We start from the raw sequence: 19,723 nt of genomic DNA, 5'->3' as shown, positions 1-19,723 counted from the left end.
ACACCCACAGCTGCCTCTCAATAAAGGCGAACAAAAGCAATTTGAAATTGCAAAGTGCGTGCAATTGACCTGCTGTCCTCACTGTAATTAAAAGCAGAGGGATTAATGGATTCATTTACACATCCTGTTGAAATGTATTCTCAAGTGGCAGCAAGAAATACAAGTGGACAGTGACTGGCGTTAAAATGCACATGCAGACAAACAAGACCAACCACACAGGGCATTTCATAAGGAACTGTAAATATCAGAGGGCAACGCAAGATTTTGAGAAAAAACTAAACATTTTTCCAGGGTGCTTTTAAATTTTGAATAGGCAAATATTTTCTCACAGCAGTACCAAGGGGGTTCATTTAATACGCTGTTAGCCCTTTCACCTTCAGAAGCTGGTCTGTGGTAGGATTTCTTAGAGATGGCTAGACACTGACTGCTGTACATGGCATGACAGCAGCACCTCCCTGTGGTCAACACTGCGCATGAGCCAAGAAACGTGCAGCTCGCAGATCCAAATGCTCAAATACAGTTAAAAATATATGTTGAGTGTTAGTGATGTTATGGTTTTACATAATAATGTCAAAAAATCAATAAAACAAAGTCAACAAGTATATTATTCGATGATCTGTGGTTTGAAAGAAAATCAATGGCTTTTATAAATAGTCAGACAAGCAGAAAAGCCATTAAGATAGATAGATAGATAGATAGATAGATAGATAGATAGATAGATAGCCACATAAAACTGAGGCCAAGTCTTCTGCCGCCCTCTGGTGTACATATGTGCTTAAGTCTACTAGATAGATTAAATATCTATTTGCAGCATTGTCACAATGGTGACTCACACACACCTAAAGGTGGCTTTCAGAGGGTAGTTGTGGTACCAGCAGTGCAGGTGCAGAAATGAACAAGCATCGAATATCATCCTAGCTGACACTGCGTAGTACGTGAAGAATTATCTGCAGGCTGGTGCAGTGATTTAACCGTTTAGTGTAAATATGCAGATCAGGGCAAAACTAGAATGCGAAACCTATGTTAATAGAGTCACACGTAACACTGAAAATGAGTACAGGCTGTGCCAGAGTTGTTTCATAACAGGTAATATGCCGTTAATAATTGTAGGGATTACGCATCTTTAAGGTCCTTGATAGATGAACCTCACGGTATGATTCACACCAAGAATTGGAAACTGTCTCGTTACCCACGATAGTGATTCTGAGCAGGAAGCCAAAAAGGAACGAGAACACGGTCTGTCTCATTTTGGTTTTCGGTCTAAATTAAGGCACTTCACGTGAATTTAATTATAATTCAGGAATTACTCGCCTGGGGTCGAGACAACTACGTAAAGTGACGACAAGACAAATTGGACCGTTTTATTGGCGGAGCAGCGCGTGACGTGGAGGCTAGTTCTCGTGTAATATCGCGATCCGATATGTGAAATAAATCCCCGGCGCAGCTACACGATCGGCCATTTTGTCGGTGCAGGCCATCAGCCGCAGAGGGGCGTATAGTATTTACTAGTTACCTGGAAGACGCATCAAGAACATCGCAATATGAACGATACACTTGTTTCATTCGCCAAGGATTTCTTGGCCGGTGGTATTTCCGCTGCCATCTCCAAAACAGCCGTCGCCCCTATTGAGAGAGTGAAGCTTCTCCTTCAGGTAAAACTCTTTGACTGGCGGAAAGCCGTTAGCCGGCTAGCTTGTGTAATCTTACTCACTGCCATTTAAAAGTATTAATCGAATACTAATTGAGTAGCTTGTACTTAAACTAATTGCAGCTTGCTTATTATAATGTTTATCCGGAAACGGTGAAACTATAAAGAAGGACTGCTTCAATCATTTGAGGTCACGACAGGATGGGGAAATGACCTACACGAGCCCGGCTGCTAACGCTAGCTTTATTACACGTTAACCTTAGCCGGCATAGCTAACAAAGGACAAACACGAGAACACTCTGTACGAACAGCCGGCAACTCGTCTGGATTATTTAAAGCGCTGGTATCTCAACTGTAGTTACACGGGGATAACATGATTATAGTATTCTCGGTAAAATTTGGCGGCGTATCATTGTGATGGCCCATGTACCCCCGGATGTTAGGCAGCGTTTAGCACGACTGCTAAGCTAAAGCCCGGGCGGTAGTCAATCACAGCCAGATCAGCAAGTTTTACATCCCTTCTTGTTCAACCCGAACAACGACATTGTATTACACCTTGCATTTAGTGACATTTGTGTTATTTGAGGCTTAGTGTCTGTCTGTGTGAGCGTGATTAAATTAATAGATGGTTAACCACGTCCGAATTAACTAGTCAGATTACAATTCAACACGGTAGTCATTATCATTAATTACTGATTACTGTTTAAGAATTTCTCTTGTGGTTCCTGCAATTTTTATAGCTTCAAGGTCACAACAAAGGGACCTTGTCGCTGTAAAGTGGTTCCTTAGCTTCCTGATTTTTAACCTCAGTCTGTGTGATTCTCCTTTTCTCTTAATCCAGGTCCAGCATGCCAGTAAGCAGATCACAGCTGATAAGCAGTACAAGGGTATCATGGACTGCGTTGTCCGTATTCCCAAGGAGCAGGGATTCCTTTCCTTCTGGAGAGGTAACCTTGCCAATGTCATCAGATATTTCCCCACCCAGGCCCTCAACTTTGCCTTCAAGGACAAGTACAAGAAGGTCTTCCTTGATGGCGTCGACAAGCGCACGCAGTTCTGGAGGTACTTTGCTGGCAACCTGGCCTCTGGTGGTGCTGCTGGAGCCACCTCCCTCTGTTTCGTGTACCCCCTTGACTTCGCCCGTACCCGTCTGGCAGCTGATGTGGGAAAGGCAGGAGCCGGGAGAGAGTTCTCAGGTCTGGGTGACTGCCTGGTTAAGATCTTCAAGTCTGACGGCTTGAAAGGATTGTACCAGGGCTTCAATGTGTCTGTGCAGGGCATCATTATCTACAGGGCTGCATACTTCGGCATCTATGATACAGCTAAGGGTATGTTTATTTCGCACTGATCATAAAGCGATTCATCTGCATCTATTGGTGTTGTAAATAATTTACCTTTCCTTTTGTGCTTGCAGGAATGCTTCCAGACCCCAAAAACACCCACATTGTGGTGAGCTGGATGATTGCACAGACTGTGACAGCCGTTGCTGGCCTGACTTCATACCCCTTCGATACTGTCCGTAGACGTATGATGATGCAGTCCGGACGTAAAGGAGGTGAGTGTATTTGTAACATGCGTCACCTAGACATGAACCCAGAAGTTACAGTTGATCTGTTCTATATTGAGTTTTATTTCGTAGCTAACTCTTTTTTTTCTTTTTCTTTTTCCCTTCCTCAGCTGAAATCATGTACACCGGGACCATTGATTGCTGGCGCAAGATCGCACGCGATGAGGGTGGTAAGGCTTTCTTCAAGGGAGCGTGGTCCAACGTGCTCAGAGGCATGGGCGGCGCCTTCGTGCTGGTGTTGTACGATGAGCTGAAGAAGGTCCTCTAAATCTTCATTGTCACATCACTGTCCAATTTGGCTAAATGTAATAACTTTCCATTTCTACGGACTCTGCGTTCTGCCTTATTTATGGGAACAAACTTCTCACCAATAGTGAGAGATGGCTGTACGTTGTGCATCTTTGATTTTAAAACGTTCCACACCCTGTTTACCAATGTCATTCCTGTTTAAAAAGAAATATGATACCTCCTCCTGTCATTCACTAGGTTTGTATGGTCCCAACTTGAATAAATTTATTCTGGGGAACAAACTAAACAATTTATGTCTACTGTCTCCAATACTGTTATAGCATGGGATGAACACTCACTTGGATAATGAAATGCACAAAGTGGATTACACCCAATGGCTATATTTACTCATGCTTATCTCTCCCTGAGCCTTTCTGCATTTGACCGTGGCCACTTCTAGGATTGTAGAGTAGAATACTCGAGTGTCACCTCCTTTGTTGTGCCACTCAGATTGTTAGTAGCACAATCTATAGCTTGTATACTGACCTTACTGAGGTTCTGTTTCTAGGTTATCTTTCACAGCACATGTAAATTGACAGTATTGCAGTTTTAGTTATTCAAACAGCTGGAAAATGTAAATCTTAAGAGAAATATATAAAATAGAATTTATATAGTTCAAGATATCCCTCTCATTGGATATTCAGTGTCTGAATAAATATAGCTCTTAAATTTAGAAGAACAGAATGACTACCACGCATCCAAGACACCAACTGAATTCAAATCTATTCTCGCATCCATCACAAGTTGCTTTGGCGATGTAAGAAGTTTGGTTTTGCTTTGTCAACCTAAATAGCAAACATGATTATAAGGTGTGGTGCATGTTAAGTGAGCTGCAAATGACTGGCTAGGTGAACACTTGCTTTATTAGTCATATCTGTAGCCAGGCAGAGTGTTATGGGAGAAATACTTCCTACATACTTTCTACATTTTTCATAAGTAATAAAGCCTATATGACATAGTGTAAATTAACATAGGTGTAATTTGATTATATAGATATATAAATTATGAGAGAGAGAGAGTTTAAGGTAAACTTGGCAGGTATGTAAAAAAATGGCATGGCTTTTTTTTCTTTTTTTAAACCTAATGAAAAGTCAGATTAAAGATAAAGCAGCGATTAAGAGGCCCTTACACACAAGTTTCAATATACAATCTGGTTTCGGTCTACTTAACCCGAGATACTGAATGTGGACAGCAGGGGGCGCCAGTTGCATACAGCGTGAAACTAGATCAGCTCTGCTAAACTGCTCCCACTGAGAGTTTCTTAATGAGGAGTGTCTAAAGCTCAAACAGGCTTTAAATCTTATCAGAATATTATGACAACAAAACAAAGGCTCACCCTGACCCAACCGAGATAAACAATCATCACAAACAGCCAGGCAGTGTTTGCTATGTTGAACTTATTACTTCAATACAGCGAAACCTGCTGCCTGTATAACTCGTTTCAGAAGGTTAAAGAGGTGTTGATGCATTCCAGAGTGATGCTGTGTAACTGTAGCCTGTACTGTAACACTGTAACTTAAATGTTGTTGTTCCTCTATTACATTGTAAAAAAGAAAAAAAAAGTAATACACCTTACAATAAAGCACCGAGAGCCTGACAAAGTAAAGGAAGAATATTTGTCCAGTGCATTTAAAATGACAAATGTTAAAGTGTTTATAAAGTTGCTAATAAAGTGGACAGATACAGAACTGTTTGCTCAGTGTCTTACATCAATTTAAATGAAACCCTTTGCATTTTACTTTGCTTTGACGAGAGATTCACCTCTAAATCGTTTGGAAATATGAATTAAAAAACCGGCAAATCACTTTCCTGTTTGTACTGAGAGCGTGGGTGTAGCCATATAAAGAAAGGGAATGATTTGCCAAGGCAGTAGAGCTATGTTTGTCCTACACAAGTTTAATTTGCAGTCATAAACACCAATAACGTATGCATCTGAATAAAATGCATACAGTACACATTATCTTCTTTGCCTTCTCCCTGTCTGCTCTTGCTGGGTAATGTTTTTGCCAAATCACACCTGTCATATTATCCATTCTTTAGACATCTGCTAATCTGTTAATGAGTATTATTGAAGCGCATGGTTGACATTTGTTTTTTCTTTAACTTTGCTTGTGGAAATAAGGAGCACTGTTTACAGCACATAGCTCTAATCTGAATATCAATAAAAGCTCGTATTGATCTTGCTCGGGTTGTTCTCCGTCCACACACACAGTATGTTAATCAGTGTAAAAAGCCCCAGCGCAAACCACGTTTGATATGGCCATATCTGAGAATCATCTGCGGCCTTGCGCAGCCACGTGCTGTACTTTGCAGCAGCTCGGGGGTAAAAACGCACACCTAACAACGGGACACACCTGCTCTTTGGTTCCTGCTGAAATCATCTCTGTAGCTCTTTCCACATTGGTCGTGCCAGTTTCCTCCCACAGTCTAAACACTTGTGAGTCAAGTGGACTGTACTCTTGAATTGTCTGTAGGTGTGAAGTACGACTGCGACTGTTTATTAATCATTGTTAGATTTGTAACCAACTGACAGCTTGTCCGGGGTGTTCCCTGCCTCCTGCACAGTGCATTCTGGGATACATTCCAGCCTGTTGTTCATTATCTCGTCACTTCCAACTGTGTTTGGAATCAACACGCACCACAACACACCAGGCTAATATTATTTATGAGCTTAATTTTAGCTACGACGGGTAATTTATTCGAATAAATTGACTCCGAGCATTTCATCTATATGTTTATCTGGTTTTAAGGATTAACTGGATGTTAGTACTTTGTGGCAGCGCAGTTGGGAAATGTGAGTCCTATTATTATTATCATTATTATTACTACACAGGCATTCATTGATCCAAAGACAAAAGATAAAAGAGCACAAAAAGAAAACAGCAACACGACTTTCTGTGAAGTACAGGAAAGTACTAGTTTTTATTCCTTCATAATCAAACTTCACAAACAGCTTGAACTTGTACAATACCTCAGAGAGTGAAAATTACAAAAAAAGTGCTGGTAACATTTACAAAAATCATCCTTACTTAGCAACAATCAGTTTATTCTTCCACACTTTTTTTAGTCTTTTGTATTAAGGCTTAATACTTCTGTATAAAGTATATGCAAGATAAGTCTTCACAGTTTTTCGAAAAAAGTCACAATATTATGTAACATAATGAAGCTTTTACGGCTATTTTCTTTATAATAACAAATACACATCACTGGTAAATATATGTGAAATACAGGGCTTATTGTAAAATGGCAAGTAATGATACTGTTTGCTGAGATAAATTGATTCCACACACTGTTATAGGAAAGTTCTGACATACCCTTGCTATAACTGAAGGAGGAGGAGAAAAAAAAAATATGATAAGCATAAACACTTGGGAGATCGCCTCCAAACTTTGGCACATCCCATGAAACAATTTCACAAAGAATGAGATTTATTTTTGAAATCATACATATGGAAGAATAGTTAAACTGGCATAAAGTGAAAACATGCTGTGTAGTAAGGTGCTAAAATCAGAGATATTACACTGCCAGCCTTTTTTTTTTTTTCCTTTTTTACCCCACATGGACTGACATGAATAAGGTGCATTTGTAAGACTCAAAAGCATGATGTAGGCCTTTCTTAGATGTCAAGGAAATATGCAATAAATACAAGTCTTCAAAAACGACCTAAATGAATTTGACCAATAGTCTCGAGGCGACCTCGTATACTCATGCGTTCCCATGGATTCAGAAAAATGAAAATCTCTTCTGCAGTTGTGTAACTCTAACTGTGGCATGTGAAAGTAAAAGCTGTATTGTATCGGTAAAATGGTATGTGTTATTTGATTTTTTTTTTTGTGTTGTTTTTTCTGTTTTTGTTTCGTTTTACCTTTAACTGTCGTGAAAAACTGGATGAGTAAGGAGATGGAATTTGAAAACTAAATGCGAAACTAAGCCAAGATATATTCACAAGATCCTCTAAGCTGCACTGGTTTACAGGTCAACAGATGAGAGCTCTAGCCCTAGACTTACCAATTTCACCCTCATGCATACTGTACGGTTAAAGTGACGCAACAAGCTTGCTTAAATAGTCTACATCACAAAAAGCAATTTGGTTTTAGTGCAAACACAATTGGCTGGCTTCAGCTTCTCAATAATAACAAGCTCACCAAGGAGATTACAAGAAGGCACATACTTATGCTTCCTCTAACACGCAACAAATTTAGACAAACCGCAACATCTTTCAACAACACCACAAAGCGGTGAAAACAGGAAAGCTACTACATCCAGATAAAATGGTGACGTTTTGCTCTTTGTGAATTTTTGAAAAATTTACACTTATTTATCAGAAAAATATAGTGACGTTCGGGCCGATCGCTAATGCTGCCGGTAAATGACCCTAATTGAAAATGACGTATGATACATTTTGGTGGCTTCTCTACATAAGCAGCCAATGATGGTGCGTTCATTGACGAAAAGAAGAACAAAAAAAAAAAAAGATGCATTTTGGATTTTCGTTTTTTCATTATTGTTTCATTTTAAAGCATTTTTTTTTTCTGGAACATCCCAGAAAAATATCACTCAAAGTTTTTAAGGGAAAGGTGTGCACGACGGCGGACAGCTGGGTTTCTCTTTTGGCATTTGTGTTTATTTCTAAACATGTTGGCTTGTGTGATGAAGACGACTGACTCGTGGTGAACGATTCCATCCCTCATAACATCCCTACTCTCACTTCGGATCTGTAAGAGCTGCTTGATTTGTCCAAAACAATCACAGGAGGAAACAACAGTTTTAATGCCCCTCAAATCTGGACACTAATACTCAGGGTACTGCTGGGTAAATTTAACATAAAAAAAAGAAGAAGAAGAAGAAGGAAAAAGGGGCGAGGGGAGAAAAAAAAGAACCCTGCTACAAACAGCAATATATGGATGTCATGTGCATTTAAAAAACCAATTCTGTACCTTTGAATACAAAAAAAACAAAACAAAGTAAAACACGTCAAATATCACCATTTACTCAGCATTCCCATGGTGAGGACAAGCGTCCCATACTATGGTTCAAATATGTGTCGTGTGAATTATATTGCTTTTGATAGAATAAGACCAAAATCAGTCTAGTGCAAATCTCTTATCTGGTTTGAGAAGTGGTGGTAGGTGTAATGAGAGGCAACTGTTAAATCTGCTCTAGAAAGAACATATTGGGTGATTCTGACAACTACTTAGCTGTGAAGTGGTATCCCTTTATGAATTTTCTTTTCCAGAAAAGAAAAACAAATCTGTCACCAGTCTATGCCATAACAACAATTTTGAAGGACATCCCTAATAAATAGTTCCTATTAAATATATATATATATTTTTATATATAACCCATCACCTACTGAATGCAATTAACCAGCACAAAAGGAAATATGGTAACTCCTTCTATCCAAATAACTCCTATTTTGATCGGGAGGATGGCGGCCATGTTACTCACCCTCCCGTGTACAGCGGGGGGAGGGTGTGCTTTGTCTGTCAGCTCACATCGGTGCTAACGGGTGTTGCCTGTGCAGTTATGTCTGTCAAATACATCTCTCAACTTGGAAATGTTGGAAAACTCACTCCAGTCCAGTGTTTGACAAATCATATTATAAAAACATCCTTGCACATACATTTAAAAAAAGAAAAAAGAAAAGAAAAAACTTTATCCCCTATTTCAAAACAGCAGTCAATACATTTCATACAAGCTTGTTTCATAACAACAATAATAACAACATACAAACCAACTTGGAGCATAAATTATCAAAAACAAACTGAACACATTACTGCAGCATATATTTCAGGGTTGCTTAGTTGTGATGTTAACTAACTTTACTACAACAGCTCCACTTCTGCCAAGTTCATAACTATATAAGAGATGTCTTTTTTTTTCTTTTTTTATGAAGGGAAATAGTCAAAATCAAAAGCTGACATAGGCAAAAAAAAAAAAAAAAGCCTGACAAAATATACACATATTTATAACCACATCTCAAATTTCAACTCATGTGCATGTTTACAAAAGCATCTAGGTACATGATATGGCAGCAAAAAGCCTGAAAGCACGATGGAAGAAGAAGAAAAATCAAAATCAAACCTAAGCTGCTTTTTAAAAAGGGTGCGTGTAATTTTGGATTTTAAATGTTAATATCTTCGGCCCGGGTTTTGATTTAAAAAAAAAAAAAAAAAAAAAAAACCCTGCCTGAATTACAGTAATTCAATTTTCTATTTTGAATACACAGGATGAACAAATACAGCAGATTTTACCCAGATTTGGACCTCATAGTTATAAAACTAATTGTTGCCAAATGATTTACATTCGCTATTACAAAAATATACTCTTTTTTTGAATCACTTTGATAAATAATACCTAATCACGTCGCGATGTTGAAATCCATCGTACAGTTTGGTTTGAATTTACTTTTGTTGCGCAGTGACAACCGGCTTTGTTGCCTTTCTTTCAGCGAACATTAAGGTCGATTTGTTAATAGGTGACGAGCACCTAAACTAGATTTGAGTTGCTGAGACTTAAAGTTGTGTATAATTTTTTTTTTTCCATTTTTTTTTTTTTTTTTTGGCTTAATAAACAACTTACAAATATGTGCAAACTTAACATCTTGGTCCATCTCAAGTATAAATGGCTGAATGTACTCTTAAGTTACAATGTCAGATTAGTTACTAGGGACAGCCTTAAATATATTAAACACAATCCAATGTGAAGGTGAAAGTGTACACCGATTTGCTAAATGTGTGTATAGAAGACGTAACCAATGATTATTATGTTTTGCCAGAGGAACAATGCAACATTTACAATCTTATACATGTTTTAACATGCAATAGTTTACATCACAGCTATTGTGTCAGATTCATTTTTATGTTTTGTTGCATTTCTTATTTTTAAAAAAAGAAAATCTATTTTGGTCTACAATAGGCAAATTAACACAACCACAAAACTATAAACAAGTGACATAACGTATACGCATTTTCACAAGCACCCTGCCATGAGATTAAAAACAAAGAAAATCAATCATATTAATATTAATAATAGTAATAATAATAATAACGGTGGCAATCTAGCCCAATTGTAGGAACCCCACACACATTATAAAGAAATATTCATTTTTTCAAAAACTTAAAATTGTCCTAACCTTTTCTTTGGTTTGTTTGTTTGTTTTATTTAACTTCTAATGATTACCATGGCCCCGTTTTGCTAATTACCCCCAACCTGCCCGTTTTATGAAGACACAGTGCTAGTGCTGAAATTTTTCATCTAAGTCTTCAGTGATGGCAGACCACGAGTTGGCCGAGACCACGGCCAACGTCATGGCGAGGAACCTCGACTTTTTCTAATGTCTCTGCACTATTAAAGAGTGACCTACACAGAGAGAGAGGCAGAACGATAGCATAGTGTATATGTTGTCTATAAAACCAGTCCGCACAAGCGTTAGCTGTGGTCAGAGCTTATAAGGGTTTGTGATCTCATGGCAAAGTTTGAAATAAATGTCGAGATGAGATCTAAAAAAAAATTTAAGAAATTTAAAAAAAAAACGAAATGGGATAATTTTTAGGGAAATGTAAATTTTTGCTAAACTTGTGATAAGCAAGTCTGCTACCACACGGGTTTGTAAAAACGATTAAGTGCTGGGAATTCTCCTTAATGTTTGGTTTGAGTTGGAATGTGCTGCTCTGAACAGGAATGCATGTTTTTAGTTGACGCTGCTGCACACCTTTAACCTAATCGTCTCATCCAGCTGAACTAAGCCAAAAAGACTTGAGTGACTGAGAATACAAAGAGGCTCAGCTCTTCAGAGTCCAAGTCCCCTCATCAGTGTGATAAAGAAAAGATACTGAATGCGTGTTATCCAGGGACTCGATAACAAAGTACTCCTCCACTGAAAAAAAAAAAAAAGCTGTGTAGACAGGACTGCATGCTTTATTTGGACTGTTCGATGGTAGTTACCTGAAGATGGTGTTTTATTTCTAAAACAACACATCTGGGGTAGAGTAATAACTGCATGTTCGGAGAATAGTAAATATAATCTAGATATTGTAATAGCTTAGTATAGCTGTGTCTACTTGAAAATCTGAACAGCTGCTTCATTATGTCTGCAAAACCCTTAAATTTCAAACAGAACTGTTTCTGAGGATGTCATAGTGTGACGGTTGAATGACAGGGACTAGCTATATCACATTGCCTATATTTGTGATGCTTCCTTTTAACAGTAAATGTCTATGAAACTAAGTGTATATTTGTTAATCATAGCTGTTTTCTCCTAATTTAATTGAAAACTATGCATTATGGAGGATTCAAAGATTCAAAATAAAGGCAATCACTTTCTTTTGGCATGCTGCATTTAATGTTATAAAAGGTTTTGCATTTAAGAAAAAAAATGAAGATTTTTTTCTTCTTCTTTATATTTGTCTGCTTCCCTCTTACTCTTATAATTTAAAGTCTCCCCTCATCCTCCCCAAATTTGGCACCGTAACTAGGCTGGAGAAGGTTAGAGAGAAAACTGTGGTAATTAGTCCACAGGGGACAAAATAATAAGCCATCACAAAACCTTTTATCTCAGAGCCACTCGGTCCTGAAACTTGATTTGTGGTTTTTCATTCTGCCGTATTTCTCTCTTAGTTTTTGTTCATCCAAGCACCTAAAGACTGCTGTTCAGGGAAGAGCTGTTTATCTGTAGCCAAAACTTTCAATTTGGCATCCCACTTTTTATTTCCAAATTGCGGTGATAAAAACCGGCCAGTCTAATGTTTAATAACCATTTTCTTTTCTCTTTTTTTTTTAACCACATTGCTCGTTGCTTGCCCTTTACGATTCCAAGCTGCACATAAATAACAAGGCTGTAAGATAAGATAAAACTTTAATGATCATTGTGGGGAAATTGGGCATTGGCTTGCATTTGGACGGGCCTGCCATCAAGGTCAAAGCACGCCTGGTGTGATTTGCGCACAGTGTACTTTGGAGCCAACTAAGAACCTTAAAGCAGCTTTCAGATCCTACAGACTGCAAACCATTTCATTCATGTAGTCTCAGAGGAGGCAACTAGTGGCATTCCCACAGATGTTATTGTAATATGAAAAAACGCAACGGCCATAATGACCAACAAAGAGAATCAAAAATATTCAACGATTCTACTTGTTTTTGTTTTGTTCGTTTAAACTTCACCTCTTCTGGCTGATGTGTGGCTCCCCCTGCTGTTCACAAAATGCCACTGCCCTTTCTCCCCAAACATACAGTACAGTACAGTATATGGCTTGTTTGCAAATGTGAAAAACTGAAAAAAAAAAGCCTCATCTATGACAGAGAGCAATGTGACAGGAAAACAAAATGGCTATCCAGTATTAGGATTTCATATTTTAATTTCCAACTGCCATCTAAACCAACCAATCAAAGGCGTGCGTGATTGCATTTTAAATCTTTTCATCCTCCAAACTGTATACATGTATGTTTAAAAAATAAAACTAGCTGATGTAGTCTTTACTGTATATGAATAGAACATTTCAGGTATTTAAAGGGTTCTCTTATGCACTCACAACCACCAGGTTTTTAGCAGTAATAGTATAAATAGTCTATTTTTCATTAGTCCACTGTGTATATTCTGTATTTGTGCAACGTAGGAGAGAAAAACTATGAATATTCTGTATAGTTGCTGTATGTACTGATAGGCACTTGATAGGCGTACTCCCTATATCACACAAGGTATTGTATATTCTAGCTGCAATTTTATCAAACTATCTGAAAATGTATTCTTTATCTGTGTGGAGATGGTGATACTTAAAATATATATAGTTTATTTGTAAGAAGTTATCTATTTCATTCTTATGTGTACTGTAGAAGGACGAAAAAAGCAACGAAAAAAATAAAAAAGCTGTTAAGTATTATATGAATGCGTTCATGTGTTTTCTACTTTTGTGACTTTCTTCGCGCCTAAATAAAATAAATCTGGCTTAAAATGTGTGGAGACAGACTTAAAGACAAACAGGAAGACAGACACATGCTTATCAGAATAAAATGAACCTGTTCCTTACTCAGTATCACCCTCACCATTACTATCTTCCATTTCCTTGTTTTCAACTAAATGCAAAGCGTATATGCATATATATATAATACACTGTGAAAAATAACCGACTATTCTTTATTCAGTCGCGCGAAGCTATGTATGTATAAACAACACCACTATGACCACCAGAAAAAAGCAGAAGGAACTCCGAAATAAAGAAGTATAACAATGAATTAAACTTACTGCAAGAAGGACAACAATGTACTGTAGACCCTGTGTCTCTACACTACGATAAACAAAACATAAACAGGAATATATCTGAAACACAATACAAACAGCTGCAGGCTCAAGACTAGTATCTACTTTTCAATATGTTTTGTTCAGGAAAATATGCGTACACTTTGCAAACATAAAGTCTAGTCTAACAACTAGAAGAAGCACGATTGAGATAAGGACTTTTTTTTTCTGGATAATGTTGCAACTTTTCAACAATTTTTGACTTGGGGTTTTTTTTTTGTTTTTTTTTTGCAACACTGAGAAAAGGGAATTAAGCACCACCACGAGTATCTGAAGCAGTATAAGGAATATATAACTATGGACAGTGAAGAGCGTGTGATGCTAATGCGACAGGGGACAGAGGGGGAGGAAGCCTGGGTATGCTCTGAGCACGTTATGACACACTGGAGAGAAGGTGCTTCCCCTTCCGAGCCTGGTCTGCTATCAAACACCTTATGATACAAGAAGTCAACTGACGACGGGACGAGTTATTTAGCCCTCATCCAGATAATGTTGAGATTGGCTACTTTTGTTATTCCAAAAGAAGTGATAGAGAGAAACGATTGATAGTGAACTTGTGAAATCAAATATTTGGAGGAGAAAAGAAAAAGAAAACCAACATCGAGCTACTTAACCTACTATTTAGACCAATGATACCACAAAGCTGGTTGTACTCATCTAGCTACAGTCAATAGTGCATTTGATATACGTGTTTACACAAAATATGTAAAAATTTCGGTGCCATGAAGGAATGCTAGATTACTGAATACACACGTTACACTGAAACGATTTCATTAATGTCTCTGCCTTTGCTGTTAAAGAAGTGATGATGTTAGTTTGGCAGTGTTTATTTGGTACTGAACAGACAACAAACACCAACATCATGAGCTGTGCGCCATACGTGTGGCAATACTGTTGGAAAGAGATCTCGGCAGTTGCTTACATATTTCTATTTAGTGCATTGTCTGTTAAGGCATGAGATTACCCTCCACGTGCTGTGTAGAGACAAATATAGCACTAGCATGCAGCAATATTGCCATCCTGGCAACAACAGCTACAAACAGGAACCATGTAGTTTAGGCTTATATGCACACCGTAAGAGACGGGCCCAATCAAATGTTAAATAATGTGCTACTTTTACTGAGGACCAACCTCACGGCTTTTCAGTGTATTTCTAAAGTGTGGCCGATTTATTTTTATTTCAGTTTCAGACCAGGAGAATCCAGAATCCCGACATCACCGGGTCTCACATGTTCGTCACTTGACTTCATCTGAAACCGACTCGGCAGTGATGTGAAATCTAGTAGCAATTATATGAAATTTAGCATCAAAAATGCTTGACACAACTTCTCCAATCTGGTACAGTGAAGTCAACAGTACTTGACCTAAGCTTGAGTAAAATCCTCCGAACAACTGTTACAGGTGCCTTATTAGCCCAAAAGGTTTGGAGAGCTGCTTCTCATAGTACCTGCGCTGCATATTGCAAAGGAAGCCCTACAGTTCAGATATTCCACTTATCAACATTTTGATTAGGCTATATACCACACAGACACTCACAGACATACGGACACTAAGGAAGGGACACAACTGTGTACGACTGACGGACAGATATCAAAGAAGCCGCATTCCATCACCTCCCCTACACCTTTAAACCCCACAGAAAAAAGTTGTTCTAGGACACATACCATTTATGTTACACACACACACTTTATAAATGTTTTATTATTAATAATATAATAATAGTTATTATTATTTTTTTACCTCCGCCAACAGCGTCGGACGGGAGTTTGTTTATTATTACTGTCGTTGTTGCACTGTTAATGTTGTTTGGCTTGGATGTTTCTCATAGGAAAATTCTGCTCTTTTACTAAAGAAATGCAGTTGAATAAAACTGTTACAGGGAGCTGACTCCATAGAAGAGTGAATTCAAAGGTTAAAACATAGATGAGCACACATAATGGTACAGGTTTAAATAAAAACAGGTGCTTGCATTAACACGGCACAAGTATATATACTGTAGGTAACTGCAAGCAATAAGAAAAGCCAAGAATCGCTGAAGTACTTAATGAAGAAATTGAAACAAAGCTATTCTATTACATGTGAACTCTACAACCAAATGTTAGATTTAAAAAAAAAATCCTCTTTTCTAAAACTATAATATCTCTGTTAACAGTAGTGCACTTATTGGTTTAAGCAGTGCAACATATATGCAAGAAAATAATGCAGTCCACTTATCAAGATTTTTTTTAAAAAAGTTGTTGTTTTTTTCCTTTGAAATTGAATAAAAGAAAATCATAGTTCATTTAAGGAAAATGATTAAATATCAAGCACAGGCATTTTAAGAAAATGTGCAAAGTAGCACTTTTTTTTTTTAAATCGACAGCGGGTCTTTTTAAGACCCCCGTATGCAGTTAGTTATTCTTTTAATAATACAACTACGAAAGTGTTTGCTCACATAAATGAGCAAATCCTTCAGATTGCAGTTGCAGGCAGTTGCGTGCGTGCGTCTGTGTGTGTGTGTGTGTGTGTCCGAGTGTATGTGTGCGTGTGTCTGTGTGTGTCCTATTTTGGATTAAAAAGCAATAAAAAAAAAAAAAAGAATTGAAATATCAGAAATGAGCCTTAAGTGATGTGATGCAGGGATGACAACTTGCACACACTAGCTTCCAAATCTATTCTGTACATGCTGTTGTCTAGGTTTTAGAAAAATTAGGAATGTATGCTATTGTCTACAAAGTCCATTTGCAACTTGTGGTATACCATGAAACAGTGTGATAGCAATCAGTCAGTGGAGCTACTTGTTTTGCTTTCAGACTGTATTTCCTTTCAAAACACTGCACGCTATTTGAGCCTTCAGGGAGAGCTAGGACATGAAAAGCAATGCATTTAGCTCCCATCTGCTGAAATAGCTTTGCAATACCATTAAACGGGTTATACAGGTGCTCTGTGATCAGGGGTGACGTTTCCTTTAATTTCAAATTTGATTCAAATTAAATGATCCACTCCTAAACAACACTGTTTCAATCAACAACTAGCCTAACCCCTCCCCGATATTCAAATTCAATTATCAAATTAAAACCACATCGGCTACTTAATAACAACAATAGTTGAAGTGACAAATCTTTGTTTTGTTTGGGTTTGTTTTTCTTTTATCTATATCCCATAACAGTCAGGTGCAAGTTGAGGAGCAGCAATTATGAAGGCGAGAGTTTAGTCGCATATTCCAACCTGCCAAAACTATGAGCGTGAAAGGCTAAATAAAAACCGTCAGCAAAAACAATCTTTCTTTTTTTCTTATGTTTTGACATGGAAGAGGTCTAATAGCCTTAACAGTCTTTTGAAGATATTAGTGGCAGTGTATGCAAATGAGTTAAACTCCAAACTTCAGAAAAAAAGAAACAGATTTTTGCTCAAATACTGTCTCATCAACACACCGTAATTTAGTCATCTTTACCATCAGAATGCATGGACAATAATTATAAAGCATGTGAGAAATATCTGCCCCCGTCACCGCTGACGAGGGTGTTACATTTCAGGACAATGATTGAAATTGGTACCTTGACAATGGCTGCATTATAATCCCTTAATACAATAGGAATAAATAAAACCCAGTGTCAAATTAACTACTCTCCTTTTTTTTTATTTCATATAAGAAGGCAATCTTGTGACCATCAGTATTTTTAGAGGGAATATGTAGCCCAACCCCAGGTGTTTTTTTTTTTCTTATTATTGTTGTTGTAAATTATACCACAGTAAGCTTGGACATCTAAAGTTTCCAAACTGGTCAATATGGGTTCACAACTGCCATGATAGATATTTCATGGCAATGTACACACACACACACACATACACACACACACACACACACACATACACACACACACACACACGGTAACGCACACACACGCACACACTTGGATAAACAGACAGACACATGCAAATGCACGAACGTTCAAACAGGTATATTCATTCAGACATGTCGACACAAAAGGTGTGTTTGTGTGTATGTGTTTCTTTCGTAGGCCTTTCGGTAGTGTTCAACACATAAATCAGTATTTTAGGAAAGCATACATTTAGAGGCCTGTAGTTAGGATCCATCCAGTAGATCAATATCAAACTACTAAGCCTTAAGGCCACCATCTTTTTTTTTCTTTTAGAATAACAGAAAAAAAAAATCTTTTTTTTTTTTGGGAAACTTAATGTGCCAGTGTCTATACTCATTACTCTTCATACCTCAAAATAAGAAAAGGAAAATCTAGTGCCATTTTATTTGTCATTCTTTTTGAAAGAAGTTTATCTAGTTGTACTTATCCATCGGAGACATGCATTCGCATGTGGTCATTGAAGTGCTCCATTTGGTCAAACTTGGCAGGGCAGACGGAGCATACGTAGGTGGTCCCTTCTTGGCAGCTCGCTTCTGCAGCTACACCCACTCCTGTTCCAACCCCAGCCCCTACTCCAGCACCTCCACTTACTGGCATGGCGAGGGCAACCACTCCAGCTCCGGGCTCAGGGACGGCCATAGGCATGGGAATGGAGACAGGACCCGGGGCAACTGCACTCCCTGACAGCCCAGTGATGGCGCTGGCTGTGCTGTGCAGGGCCATGTGCCTCTCCAGCAGGGTCTTGTGTGAGAACTTCTTCTTGCAGATGTAGCACTCATAGGACTTCTCTCCACGGTGCAGCCGCATGTGGACGTTGAGAGAGCTCTTCTGGGTGAAGCGCTTGTTGCAGATGCTGCACTGGTAGGCCCGCACCCCCGTGTGTGTCACCATATGTTTTATTAAGTAATCCTTCAGGGAGAAAGAGCGCCAGCAGATGCTGCATTGATGAGGCTTCTCACCTGGATGTGCATGAAAGACAAAAGCATTAAGGAGGGTGGGGGGAAAAAGGGGGAAGAAAGTTGTGGATTAGGTTAGGAATATGGACAAGATGGGTGTCAAAAAATCACTACTAAACATTTTAAATGATTAAAATCTCACAATGTATCTCCAGACCAGGTGGACGTGCAATTACTGAACGGTGAAAGAAAAATTTATTCAAGGGAAAATTCTTATAACCCTTCTCACCCTTTCTCTGGTTTCTTTCTCTGAGGTTAATTTAGCTCCATCTGTTTATCACATAAACATCCACCTCGATAGGGACATTCACTGAGGTCTGTGTGGCGCGGTAATTTTTAATGAAAGATTTCAGGGTGCACACGCTGCTGTGGGTAAATCAGCCATTACGAAGGCACGTGTCTGATTTATTAATTACAAAAAAATTGGACCAAATTAGTAGTTGGAAATTGAATCAAGGCAAATTTTGACGCTAAACGCTCCTGAAACACAGCCAGCTGACTCTTAAGCCCTACATAGAAAAAAAAAACATGGCAGGATCAGCTGACTTCAACTTGTACAGCAACATCAGACGCCCAAAGCCACAGGGGTTACTTTTCCAGTACAGGAACACACCTCTGGCTAGAATTATTTAAACCTGCGTTTGCTGTATTGTGATGCTGCTTTCACGTTGCGCTGCACGCTACAGCGCCGTGGGAAAGGTTTAGGTTTCGTCACAGTTGCTCTGATACAACATGCGCAAATTTAAAAAAAAAAACACACACAAAAAGCGAGAAAACGATACATTTGAAGTATTTTACAAAAATGTAATAACGTTGTAATGACGGCGCAGAAAAGTGGGGCTAAAATGTCAGGACTGCGAAAGCAATATTTTATGCATCTATTTGGCATTTCTGCCACTTTGTCGCGACGTTAAAATCATTTTCCATAATTGTCTCTGCTGACATTATGGGCTGTAAAATATTAACATATCAATAATAACGTAAAATGAACAGGCGGAGAAGGAGACTGATAACACAAGTTGTACCACGCAAGTTAATGAAGTTCTGTGTATCGACTGCTTTTCTGCTGTGCCGAATGAATGAATGTGTTGCCACCTGCTTTCATTT

General features: G+C 38.3%; 2 protein-coding genes across 2 annotated transcripts in view; one reads left to right on the top strand and one right to left on the bottom strand.

Annotated features, from left to right (window-relative positions):
• The first annotated feature begins 1,448 nt into the window (after window positions 1–1,448).
• LOC147320505 (ADP/ATP translocase 2) lies at window positions 1,449–3,753 on the top strand. Its single transcript, XM_086308565.1, has 4 exons — window positions 1,449–1,652; window positions 2,490–2,976; window positions 3,063–3,203; window positions 3,326–3,753. Exons 1-4 carry the CDS (start codon window positions 1,542–1,544, stop codon window positions 3,481–3,483), a joined length of 897 nt encoding a protein of 298 aa, XP_086164691.1. The 5' UTR covers window positions 1,449–1,541; the 3' UTR covers window positions 3,484–3,753.
• zbtb20 (zinc finger and BTB domain containing 20) overlaps window positions 3,616–19,723 on the bottom strand; it is a 36,619-nt gene continuing 20,511 nt past the window's right edge. Inside the window, exon 4 of the mRNA XM_086308564.1 lies at window positions 3,616–18,619. Within this exon, the coding sequence (XP_086164690.1) occupies window positions 18,084–18,619 (536 nt within the window). The 3' untranslated portion in view covers window positions 3,616–18,083. The remainder of the gene's footprint in view (window positions 18,620–19,723) is intronic.

The sequence above is a fragment of the Aulonocara sp. 'chitande type north' Nkhata Bay genome, linkage group LG10 (genome assembly GCF_057382095.1).
Source record: "Aulonocara sp. 'chitande type north' Nkhata Bay isolate Kocher_YH1m ecotype deep benthic linkage group LG10, A_spYH_male_GT1.1, whole genome shotgun sequence".
In the NCBI taxonomy this organism is placed as follows: Eukaryota; Metazoa; Chordata; class Actinopteri; order Cichliformes; family Cichlidae; genus Aulonocara; species Aulonocara sp. 'chitande type north' Nkhata Bay.
Note: the sequence above shows the minus strand (reverse complement) of the source record. Positions and strands in the feature narration are given on the sequence as shown.

What these genes read in the sequence shown, in the direction of transcription:
- LOC147320505 (XM_086308565.1), top strand. Translation starts at nt 1,542, where the DNA reads ATGAACGATACACTTGTTTCATTCGCCAAGGATTTCTTGGCCGGTGGT. An exon ending in CATCTATGATACAGCTAAGG is followed by an intron (nt 2,977 to 3,062) that starts GTATGTTTATTT and finishes TTGTGCTTGCAG; the next exon opens with GAATGCTTCCAGACCCCAAA. An exon ending in GCAGTCCGGACGTAAAGGAG is followed by an intron (nt 3,204 to 3,325) that starts GTGAGTGTATTT and finishes TCCCTTCCTCAG; the next exon opens with CTGAAATCATGTACACCGGG.